We start from the raw sequence: 12,728 nt of genomic DNA on the forward strand, positions 1-12,728 counted from the left end.
CAGTTTTTTTATTTATTTATAAGATAAAATGAGCTCTATAAGAATTCTGTAGTATTTAACTTCATGGTCCCTGTGTTCTTCAGGAGAGTTCTCCCAGTAAAGAACCAATACGATCATACAGTCAAGATGGAGGCAGCAGACCTCATGATAAAACTGACAACAGGTCTAATGTCAGTGAGGGTAAGTGTGATGATTTCTTTACCAGAAGAAATGATGTTTGCTCTTGGTTCATGGCATTCATTATGTTCCAATGTTTCAAGGCTGTTGTTTAAGAGTAAAAGAGGTTTTAAATTCTGATGGAAACCCATGCAAGTGGTTTGCCCTTGTGTTTCATCAATTAGGATGCCATCGCTATTAATGCAGTCTACATCGAGATGATCTAAGTTCTTCCTTTGATTCAAGTTCTATGAAGCTTTTCAGTGATTTAATTTGTAGGATGCATTTAATAGCCCTTTTAAAGAATCCTTGAGTGTTTTCTCAAAAGGATTTCCTTTTGTTTTCTCCCATTACACCAATTTTAAATCGTAAATTTTTCTTTTTGGTATAACTGGGATTTTAAGTTCAAGGATTTTCAGTACAGTATTTCTCTTATCTAGATGAAAAATGCATTTTCTTCTCTATTTGTCTCTTTATTGTGTCACTCTGTGTCTGTCTCCTTAACTACATTTAGGACCTTCATTATATTAAGTACATTATAGTATTTTGTATATTGTGAAATATATTCAATTAATAATAATCTATTGCTCTCTCGCTATAATATATATAAATATATATATATATATATATATATATATATATATATATATATATATATATAATTTTTTTTTATTAATGTAATTTTCTCGTTCTGACAACTTTTGTTCAGCAGTTCATTTGAAATAATTAAAAGTTACTTTTGCATTGTTTTTTATAATTTATTATTTTTTAAACTCTTTTTAGTGATGCCAACTATTGAAAAACTTCTGAATACGGACTGGAAAGAAAAGTTCTTTGGGAAGGGTCTTCAGGGCAGTGTAAACCTAAAAGGTGAATTTTTTTTACGTGTTTATCCTTGCACATGGATTCACTTTGTCATGCAAATGATCAAATGGAGCAACTATAGAGTATTGTTTCTGTGTGTAAATGGTTTTTCCATTGTGACTCCATTGTGTTCATCTCACATTTGTGTTTCACTGACACCTTCTGTGTGCACATGTGTTTACAGGAACCCCAGAGAGTCTGGCAGAGAAAGAGCTTCAGTTGTTGTTGATGATAAACCAGCTCTCTGGTCTGCGAGAGCAGCTGCTAGGAGCTCATTCTGAGCAGAGAAACATGGCCGCTCTGCTGCTGGAGAAACAGCAGCAACAGATGGAACTGGCAAGGCAGCAGCAAGAACAGGTGTGGAGACATAAGTGACAAGAAAAAAACTGAGCAAAATTTAGGAGTTTAGGAGGAACTGAATGAATTAGTTTGATTTCTAAATGTTGATTCTCTGTTTAGATCGCCAAGCAGCAGCAGCAGTTGATACAGCAGCAACATAAAATCAACTTACTGCAGCAACAAATTCAGGTGAGGTTGAATGTCACGATTCAAAACCTTGCAGTTTATTTCACTGTATGAACTACTGGAGACTGGGCAGCATCTTAAGACCTTTAAAGAATAGTTCACCTAAAATGTCTAAATCAGCTTTGACAGTCTGTTTTATATCTCGTTTTGTGTTTTAAGAGGTCATAACATGACAGTGATAAATAAAATTTACATTTAGGGTGAACTGTTCCTTTAAGACTATTTGGACAGTGTGGAAATACAATATAAGGTGACTTAAGGTGTCCTCTGTGACCTTTGACCCAGCAGGTGAACATGCCGTATGTTATGATCCCTGCCTTTCATCCCAATGCCCAACCGTTGCCCGTCACCTCTGATGCCCAGATGGGATTGCCTCGGCATCCCATTCCCTGCAAACCAGGTGAGCTTCACCAAACCCTCAACAGAACTCCCCTTCTATCGCCAAATGAAGTGAGTTGTTTGCACATTTTGATATAGGCATGAAAGACCTACCTATTGGCATACTGAGCAACTGGTAGCTTTTACAATAAGAGTCTGTTAGGGCACAGGATTCAGCAATCTGTTATCTCCAAATGCATCAAATAGCATCTGTCAAATGATAATATCCTTTGTCAGTTATTTGAAAAACTTGTTTGCTCTTGCTCTTTTGAGCACAAGCTTATCAGCTGTGGTTTTTACTTTTAGTTAATGAGTAGTCTGGTCAAAGCTGAATTGAAAGAGTTAATACTTGCTATTCTACAAATTTATTAACTGCAAAATAACTTTTCTTAATGCATGTTCGTCTGAAGGTCTGTTCTGTAATATACGTAGTTATTGCATGATTTGATGGTTTTGCTCATGTCTTTGGTCCACTTAGAAAGAACTTCAGAAAGAAAGACTAATTGAAACAACCGACCGAGTGAATTCCTTTCAAAAGCACTGAAGAATGGCTCAGGGTTGACCATTGATTTTGAGTGTGTATTGATCACATAAAATACAGAGTGGGTTCTTTGCATTGACGTCTGTAATGTATGGCACTGTGCCCTCACTCAGTTCAAAGACTCTTGTGAATGCAAAACTTTGATGCCTGTATGCATGTACTCATTTCACTTAGAAGATGAAGGGTAAAAGGAAAGAACAGGGAACAATAGAACAAGTGCATGAGCTAGTCGGCTAACAGCGTGCTTGACACAATTGAGCCGCCTTTGTAAAGAAACCAGGAGCAGAGGACCAAGGACACAAGTGAACCTGAGCTCAAAGATTTTATTCAGCTTAATAAGAGATTTTCTCTGGTGATAAACACTTATAAGTTTTTACCTTAAATTTAGACATGATTGACCTTAACCTAGCCTAAAACCTGATAGATGACCAGGTCCCGTTGGGCTTGGGTTTGGTAGCAGATCACTAGTAATTCACTGACCATTTATGCATATTTGTAAATATGGAAAAATTTAGTATCCAAAAGTTATGTCCGGCCTTGGAAAATGTACATCTTCACCATTATTTAAACATTTTATTATTAAGGATTTTGTAAGCATATTGCGTAGTTGTGCTTGGATCAAAAACAAGGGAGAACCAACAAAATATTAATAACTGATTTTATTCTTGTATTATATGTATGATTTATTTCCTATGAGCCTTTTGTTTTTCTATGTATTTTTTAAATATTGTAGGGTCATTAAAAGCAAATATTGAGAAATATCCTCTTTACCATCTCTTTTGGCCACTACTGTATTTAAAAGATTGATGTGGTCTTACAAAAAAGGAATAGCATTGCCTTCATTGCTGATAGTCACAATTTTTCTGCTGCCTGTGATGCATTCATTAACAGGCATAAAACAAACTCCACGGCCAGATATAAGACTCCAGTGTAGAATGACTTGCTCCCCATCAATATTTAAATTATATAACTGTTTCCAATCCAATTCACTTTTGAAATACAAACATTTAGACATTTATTCAAAAATACTGTACAATTTAAGACATCACTATATATATGTATATATATATATATATATATATGTATGCCTACTATGACTTTATTAGCTAGCTTTTATTAGGCTGTTCTCACATGACCTAAGAAGACTACTGCTAGCTTTATCACTCAGCAATAAAGACATTTTAGGAAAGATGAAATACAGTACAAAACATTTTTTTTTAAATAAGTCAGGACACTAAAAAAATAGAGCTGAAATACAGCACAGTAAGGGGAAAAGGGGGGACATTTGGTCACCCTATTTTAAATGTTTTAAGTTTTAGTCTTCTAAATGAACTTGTTTGTTTTTAGTGGAATATCCCTTGCCGTTGCTGCCCAATCCACACTCCACCCCAGTCAAAAGGTCCAGTGGTACAGTCTTTCGCCAGGTACCACTTCTTGCAGGTCATCTCAGATGTATTCATTTGTTGATTTGTTAGTGAATCTCACAATGACTTTGTGTTCCAGGATTCCAGTCAACCTCTTAACCTCACGGCTAAACCCAAGACCCCAAGTCCCCAGGCACTGGAAATGGCCCACTTGCAAGCAGGGTACCGAGCCAGGGACCTGCCCCATAGCCCTAATCGATCTGCCCTCAGCCTGAGTAGGTGACACTACACCTCACTGACAAATAAAGTCACCAACATGTTTACTTGGAAGGTTGAAGCCATCCTATGTGCCTTATAGGAGTCATATGATGTGATTTAAATTTGTCCTTTCTCTTTGGAGTGTTACAAGCTCTTGGTGCATAAAGATGATCTGTAAAGTTGCAAAGACTAAAGTCTCAAATCCTAAGAGATATTCTTTATCAAAGTTAAGACTCTGCCATGTCCCCTTAAAACGGCTCATTCAAACACACCCCACCATTTCTACATCACTATGTGGAAATATTTGCGTAATGTCGCCAAAATGTTTACGCAAAGAAAGGAGGAGTGGTTTCAGTTTACTACAGTTAGTGTTGAAGCAGGTATGTCAGGGAAATGCTGTGTGTATCTAGGCGAAAGCAAAAGCACTTAATTTTGTCTTACGAAAGTAGATTCATTTAGGAATCTTTTTAAGATTACTTGCAACAGAACAGCATTCTTGCAACAATGCATTTTATGGACGACCGTTTCTTGAACCTAGGAGAGGAGGTCATTCTGACTTTGCTATGACAATCTGGCGTTTCTGAATCAGCTACTGTAAATGTTTTATTATTAGTTTGAGAGAGAGAGCAAGAGAGAGTGAGACCGTGTCAAACAGTTGAGTCAGCTGTTTTAACCGTCCGTGGCTTGTGTAATGCAAACACATAGGAGCTTCATCGCTGTGTCTGTCTCATGACTCTGTTCCCCTTTCGGGCTTAAACTGATGGTAAAACTAAGGACATAATTAACTGTCTTTACATGTATTTTGAAAGATAAAATTTGTGATTATGGAAAGGGGCGATGTTCGGCCAATCACAATGCACTGGGTCAGTTGGCCAATTAGAGTAGACTACGTATTTTTGGAAGGAGAGACTTCGTAGAAAACGATGCGTTTGAGAGAGGCAGAACATAGAGGACCGACAATAATGTACTATATTTGAAAAAAAATTGTTTTTTGAACATTGAAGCATGTCAACATATTTTGTTACACCAAATAAAAAATAAAAAAACCTTGTATGACCCTTTTAATCCGATTAGATGTTAAAAGATTGTTTTGTTACAACTCATCTAGCAACTGCCTCTCAACAGCAGAACTGTTCAGTAGATTTATATTGTGACTGTTAAATTCTTTATTACAGTTCCGCAACTTGGTTGTGCAGCCAGGTGTATCAGAATATCTCTAATTGTTTATGAGTCAGACATCCACTGTGGTTTTCTTGCTGTGCACTCATAGCATTATTCGAGAGGGAAGTGCTTGAGGTTCACTTTCAAAGACCTCTCTGCTCTCCATTAGAAAGGACCCATCTTAGAGACTGCCACTGCCAACATACTTCTATCCCAAGTATTAATGGCAGTTGTCGGCAGTTCAGAAAACCTGTTCCTCCTTTGAACCAGCTCCTGAGAATGTGTCAGCACCTCAGACGTGACTGTTTGTCTTAAGCCTTTGGACTCAAGACTAGGGGCTCATCCAGGATCGGATCATATACTTGAGATTGAGCCAAATGCTTTATTTGTGCGTCACAAGACGGAGAGGGATAAATGTATCTCTCTCTTGACCTTGTCTAAAGTTTCCTTTCTCTCTCGCCCTTTCGCTCTTAAGGCTTCTTGGGAGAGGGTGATGTTGTGACACAAGCCATTCATGATGCCCAGCAGCTGTTGCGTGGAGGGCAAGGCCCGACGGGCCGAGAGAGGGACAACAACGCAAGGCTGGTGAGTCGACACAAACACGCTCTCACATACTCCACACCCCAGTTCTCCAAGGTTCCTTGGCGGCACCTGCGGCCAGCTGTTTGTCACCATTGGTCATGCTTCAAGGCCGATACATCAGGGCAACTTTCCATTAATGGCCCACACTTGAAGTGCCCCTTTTTCAGAACACCCACAATGTTACAAGAGAAGAGGGGCAGTCAGGGTCAGCAATGGATATTGGTATACAGAGGTTCATGATATCGGTTAAACAAGGGGTACAGTCCCCTTTCAGCCAAGAACAGCTGCTATTAGAGTCCCACCGCAACTTGTGTGTTCAATTGTCTGAGTACGTGGCAATTGCAGAACAGCCACGAGTCTCCGTAGACACCTTTTTCGACAACCACTTTGTTTCTCCTTTTGAGTTCAGTTTAACCGCGAGGAGATATGACAGTGATTTCGCCTTTGTTGTCAACAGGGTTTTGAAGCATTCCACTTAAACCTGTTTTAACAGCTTGACATTTGTAGAACTGGTAGACAGACAACAATACCATTGCATTTGAAAGGGAGAAGAATATAGATAATTAATATTTGAATTTCAAAATTATATTTGACAAGCACAAATGTCTCTAGGGCTCTTTAGGTTTTTAAGCATAGGTGTGGCTGAGATGCTTTTATAATGTTGACCAGCTTCTGTAGCGTCAGTGCTAACATAATAAACCAATTGCTGTGCCAGCTGGATGCAATGATTACTAATGAATGTTTTTATATATGTCTTACATAAGCTGTCTCTCTGTTGTGATTATAAGGAGGCGTCTCGAGAGCGGATGGATGATGGACAGTCTCTGCGGATGAATGAGGACCGTCTCAGCTGTGACACTGAGGGTATGTATGGGTCATGTAATTAGCATGTTGTGCTTCAGGTGTTAGTCAGTTCACACTGGAGAGTCTTTAAATTAGTTTTTACATTGTTTCTTGAGTGTCAACCTAAAGGGTTACTCCACCCCGAAATAAACATGTTGTTATTAATCACTTTACCCCCATGTCCTTACAAACTCGTAAAAGCTTTGTTCATCTTCGGAACACAATTTAAGATATTTTGGATGAAAACTAGGAGGGTTGTGACTGCCAATTAAAATTCCACTGTCAAGGTCCAGAAAAGTATGAAAGACATCGTCAGAATACTCCATCTGCCATCAGTGGTTCAGTCTGAATTTTATGAAGCGACAAGAATACTTTTTGTACATGAATAAAATGAAAATAATGACTGTATTCAACAGTACGTCTCCTCTGTGTCTCTCTGCATCACTGTAGTGCCATTTGTAGAATATCCAGTCAATGGGACAGTCACAAGCCTCCCGGTTTTCATCCAAAATATCTTAAATTGTGTACCAAAGATGTACGAAGCTTTTACGGGTTTGGAACGACATGTTCCAAATTTTCATTTTGAGTTTGAGTAACCTTTTAAAGATAGCTTGCATTGTGTTTTATTCCGTTGAAATCCATTTTGATCTTATGTAAACGCCCCCTAAGAAACCTGTCTGATCACCTCATCCCAGTTTAATTGTGTATGGTTACCAGTTAAGTTGACTAGTCTTTCGTGCAAACCTCGAATTGCTCATTATGAGATTTGTAGTTTTGCACGTCACGTGTCATGTTTGTTGTGTGCTTTTCTTATCAAATAAATAATTGCCTTACAAATGCATATGAATTTATGACTGTTTCTCATACAATAAAAACCCTTCTTTGGCATGCAGGAAATACAGATGCCACCTGCATGTGTAATTGCATTTGGCTGCAGGGCATGTAGTCAAACAAAGGGAAGTTATGTGTGTCTAGACTGACTGTTTTGTATCTTCTTGCTCCCAACAGGGCAGTTGGCAGCCTCTGGTTTGGGAAGCTTTGGTGAATCCCGGAGTCCCTCCTCTGGCCACATCAAACGTCCCATGAACGCCTTTATGGTCTGGGCCAAAGACGAAAGAAGGCGTATCCTGCAGGCGTTCCCTGACATGCACAACTCCAGTATCAGCAAGATCCTTGGTAAGAGATTGGAGCCACATTCGTTTTGGCAAGACATTTTGATTTTACTTCTCGTTAAAGTTTATTGATAGTTAGTAAACTTAAAGTGTTAGTTCACCCGAGAATGAAATTTTTCTTCTTCTTCTACTCACCCTCGAAGCATCATAGGTGTATGTGACTTTCCTCTTTCAGAATAATCCAATAAAAGTTATGTTAAAAATGGTCTTTGCTCTTCCAAGCCTTTCACTGGGGGTAAGCGGGTGTTTGTTGTCAACTGTTCAGAAGACGTGAAATAAAGTGTGCACATCTGTAATAAAACGTCCCTCACATGGCTCCGGGGAGTGAATAAAGACCCCTTTAGCGAATCCATGTGTTTTTGTTAGATAAATATCCAGATTTCAAATGTAATAAACACCTTTTTTCTCACTTCTGCTGATTGTGGGGAACTGGAAGACATGCAAGCGGATGTTTTAGTTCGTTTAGCGCTGCATGGTTTTTGATGAGCACAGAGAGAGAATAAAAACAAAAAGCTGGTCACGAATTAGAAGGATAGAAGCACAAAACGAGGATTTGTAAAGAAAATTATTTCGAAATAAGCCAAGAGGAGACTGGTTTTCCTTTGCTAAAGTAAGGAAACTTTGTTTCCTTTGCTCCTACATTTCACAGAGGCACGTGTGTGCTATTCATATGTCTTTCATCTTCTGCCTGCTTGTCTGCCGGTTCCCAACAGTCAGCAGAAGTGAGAAAAAAAAATGTTTATTACATTTTACATCTGGATATTTATCTTACAAAAATGTATGGATTCGCTACAGGAAGCCTTTATTCACCCCCCGGAGCTGTGTAAGGGACGTTTTATTACAGATGCGCGCACTTTATTTGACGTCTTCTGAACATTTGAGTACAAACACCCGTTTACCCTCAGTGAAAGTCTTGGAAGAGCAAAGACAATTTGTAATATAACTTTGACTGGATTATTTTGAAAAACGAAAGTTACATACACCTAAGATGCTTTGAGGGTGAGTAGAAGATGCACAAATTTTCATTCTCGGGTGAACTAACCCTTTAAGACAGATTAGGTAACACTATTCACTAGTTGCCAATATATAAAATATTAAATTATTAATGTTTCATGAAAAAAAATGATTGATACAAGTCTGAAAAGTGACTCTTAATTAGCAAATTGTAATTGTTGTACTTAGTCTTTCACTCTGCCAAACAATTAACAGGATTAAGCACATAATGTTAGCTTTGTCCTTCAGTGTTTTTTTTAAATGTCGCTGTCAAAAATGTTTCACACTTTCTATCAACAATATGAATGCTCTAGTGACTATAATGTCTCTAATCCTTCCTCTTTGTGAATTCCGAAGCACCTGTTCTGACAACATTGTCCTCATTGTTGCATTATTATTTCATCTCTTCAATCCCTTTATCTTTCTCTTGAGATCAGTTGTTTATTGTTGGGATGGGCTGAGGGGTTATGGGAACCGTGGGTTCGTTATGCTCACAGCTAATCCTACAGTCACAAGTGTCGGTGTTACTCTGTCAAACATGTCTATATTTTCAAACATGTAACTTGCTGTTGCCCCCTGGAATGGAGAGGACAGAAGGTCTTAAGGGGATGAAAAAGGGGTCACACCAGGGCACAAACAGCCACCTGGCTCCTGGGGTGACAGGAAAACAACACCCAAAACTTCATCCCCTGCTGTACCTCTGCCTTCCTCAGTTCTTTCCTTTCGCAAAACACTCACATTCCATTCCATTGTGGTGAAACTGACACCCTCCTGATTCATGCTTTTTCTCCCCCGGAACATGGCCCGCAGCTCCTTCTAGTACACACCTACATTTCTGTCAGTTTGCTACCTTTCTAGCCCGCAGCACACTTTAAGAGAAGGCAGCGTTGCACGCATACAATCAGTAAATCAACTTCTTACGATGTCAAATATTTGCAACATGTAGAGAATTAGGTCAATGAGTGCTTCAGTTCACTGATTGTTTTGTTTTTTGCACTCCTTTGTACTTTTACTCTGATTTATCTCTCACTTCCCGTTTGTTGTGGAATTTCAACTCTCAAAAAACCACCTGAAAAACTGCTCCTAACGCACTGTGGCCAAAAGAAAGTGTAAGCTTCCTTCTAATAAACTGGTTCAGTGGCTTTATTAATTACTGACAGGTGCCTAAAATCAAATATACAGCCGTGCAACCTCATTTTTTTTTACTGAAATAGTGTATATTTATTTTCCAGTATAATCTAGTTATCTATGATTCTGCTCGAGAGGACAAGCTTCCATGATTTCGGTGTTGATTGTGTCCTCGTACTTTTGGTGCCTACATGTAGATTTCCTTTTGTTATATAACGCTGTACCTCACTGTCATGACTGTTTGCCGTCCCTTCAGGTTCCCGATGGAAGACCATGTCCAATCAGGAGAAGCAGCCGTACTATGAAGAGCAGGCCAGATTGAGTCGGCAGCACCTGGAACGTTACCCAGACTACAAATACAAACCCCGGCCGAAGCGGACCTGTATCGTAGAGGGCAGACGACTGCGGGTCGGAGAGTACAAGGCCATGATGAAGAGTCGACGACAGGAGCAACGAGTAACTTACCCTCCAAGGTGATGGCTGCAGACACTCATTGGTTCTTTTTTTTTTTCCAGTGGTGCATTTGGTCGGAGAATGCAGTCATCAGTCTTGAAGAGTACCTCATGTTTGGTTTGATGTTTATTCCCACAGCCAATCAGAGCAGCAGCTACCGTACCCTTCCAGTGAAGGACAGTACTCAACCAAGCCGGTGTCACTGGCCCCATTGCCCATGCACCCTGCCCTCCTGGAGCACTACCTCCCCAGGGGTCTGGAGCCCATGAAAGACCAAGAGAGTGAGATGCGGGAGGCCACGCGGCCCAGACAGCCCTACAGCGAAGGGGAGGAGAGTGATGCGGGTGAACGCAGTGAGGGAGAGCTGGTTGTCCTCACTGATTGAGATAGAAGGAGGAAAGGATTGGAGGACAGAAAGGGTGGAAAACACGAAAGAGGGGGGAGATGGAGAAAATAACTGGGAGATTTTACAGTCTCTACCTATAACATGATGGTGTTCAATACATGGTATAGGTCAGTGTTTTCCAGTCCATTTGTGAGGCTGTCCTTGCAAACCTGCCAGATCGGTCACATGGTTCTACAGAGTTGGTTAGGAAGGCAGCAGACATGATAAACGAAGCATAGATCTTCATTTTTCTGATTTTTCCAGTGGTGTAAGCCTAAACAGGATACAGGATAGGTCTTACATACTGACCACAGCTTGAAAAAAGCAAGACTTTTTCAATCTGCAATATTCATTGTGAGACTGCACATCTCGAGCGTTTTGAAGGCACTGTGAAGCTGGTGTGCAGAATTGTTTTACAAATCATCAAATGTCTTGAAGTAAATGCTACCTGCAAAGTGGATTAGAAATTGCACAAGAATCGGCTTTTCTAGAAGGGGTACAGATAAGTATATTCCCTTTTGGCGTATCTAAAAAAAGATCTGCATTTGACATCATGTCAAATGATTGGCAATAATAAGAAGGAACAGTTCATCTGAAAAATGAAAAAAGGAGATTAGGGTGGGTAAACAATGAAAATCTTTATTTTTTTTGATGAAATATTTCTTTAAATAGTCCATGCACTGAGAGCTCTGAATCATTTTTCCATAAAAAAAGCGAAAGCCTCTTTGTTATAATGCTTCTTGATGTCACCAGGGTTTTCCTGCAAAAGTTCCTGTTAAGACTGTGCCAAGGTACTTTCCAGAGCTCAAGGGCTGAGCAAAAAAAAAAAAAAAAAGCAAGCAAGTTAACATGGAAAAAGGAAGGAACCTTCCTGAGCTCCTTGTCCAGTTTATTATATCAGATAATGACTAGTAGAGGCTGTTCTGTTACGAGATTTAAGCAGCCTGGCCCTGTAAAGATTTGCTCAAGGCAGAGAAGACTGTAGTCGTTCTTCAGGTTAATGGCCTCCTCTGCTGTTTGAATCTGGGCACTGCACTTAAAATATTTCCCCAGATTGAAGTCATTTTTTTGTTTTTTTGATTTAGTGCAAAATAATCTTTTGAAATGCACTTTTCCCATCTATATATTTTTTTCAGACCCTCATGATTCAGAACAATTTTTTTTTCAGGGTAGAATTTTGCACTTGATGTACATATGCAAATCATTTCTACTATCCATTTTGTGAAAGGAGATGTGAATAATGCCCTTCCCTCAAATTACACTCATTTTTAACAGTTTGGTTTACTTTTCTATTTTAGTGTGTGTGTTTAGTGTGAGCTTGTGCTGACGAAAATAACGGAGTTATCATTCCAGCAGTTCTTATGACCGGGTCCATATTATTGGGCTGCTAGTCAATTTACAGTTGATCTGAAATGTAAACATTTTGTTAAAAATGATAAACTTCTATATTTTAATGAGGAGATTTTAGAAGATATTTACCAGTGGACTGTTGTTATAAACCTAACACGTTAAAGGAAATTATGTCATGTATATAGCTGGATACAGAAATATACGGTTTGTATTTTATCTGTAGAATGAACCTGAGGGAGGAAAAATATGATTCGCAATCTGGACAACTGTTGCAAAACCAGCTGTTGTAAAATATAGAGATAGACTTTATTTTGTTTATAAAAGTGTATAATTTAAAGGTGTACATGTTTTTTTTTTCTTGTATGTTGCATTTCTCCAAGCAAGTTTTGTGGTTTGTTTTTGAAGCATAAATAAAAAAATGTTATGTTTACTTCTGCGGCTCAGATTCATTTTTATATTTTTGGAGCAATCAATGAATAACTGTCTACTAACTAACAAATAACTTGTCTATTTGTCTTTTTTTTTTATATAGCATTTGCTCATGAGCAGTACGTCAATAGGACGATTTCTATCAG

The 12,728-nt window shown here is 38.9% G+C and overlaps 1 protein-coding gene across 3 annotated transcripts in view; it reads left to right on the forward strand.

The window, feature by feature from the left end:
• Positions 1-12,583, forward strand: part of LOC132119657 (transcription factor SOX-13-like) — a 36,024-nt gene extending 23,441 nt beyond the window's left edge. For 2 of the 3 annotated variants that reach the window (XM_059529809.1, XM_059529810.1), the window contains exons 3-14: positions 84-180; positions 940-1,026; positions 1,205-1,377; positions 1,480-1,548; positions 1,831-1,945; positions 3,812-3,888; positions 3,968-4,103; positions 5,723-5,832; positions 6,618-6,693; positions 7,681-7,848; positions 10,222-10,438; positions 10,557-12,583. In XM_059529809.1, coding sequence (XP_059385792.1) covers positions 84-180; positions 940-1,026; positions 1,205-1,377; positions 1,480-1,548; positions 1,831-1,945; positions 3,812-3,888; positions 3,968-4,103; positions 5,723-5,832; positions 6,618-6,693; positions 7,681-7,848; positions 10,222-10,438; positions 10,557-10,803 — 1,572 coding nt within the window. In that variant the 3' untranslated portion in view covers positions 10,804-12,583. The remainder of the gene's footprint in view (positions 1-83; positions 181-939; positions 1,027-1,204; positions 1,378-1,479; positions 1,549-1,830; positions 1,946-3,811; positions 3,889-3,967; positions 4,104-5,722; positions 5,833-6,617; positions 6,694-7,680; positions 7,849-10,221; positions 10,439-10,556) is intronic. The other variant, XM_059529811.1, reaches the window with a different exon arrangement.
• The last annotated feature ends 145 nt before the right edge of the window (positions 12,584-12,728 follow it).

This window comes from Carassius carassius, chromosome 38, assembly GCF_963082965.1.
Source record: "Carassius carassius chromosome 38, fCarCar2.1, whole genome shotgun sequence".
In the NCBI taxonomy this organism is placed as follows: Eukaryota; Metazoa; Chordata; class Actinopteri; order Cypriniformes; family Cyprinidae; genus Carassius; species Carassius carassius.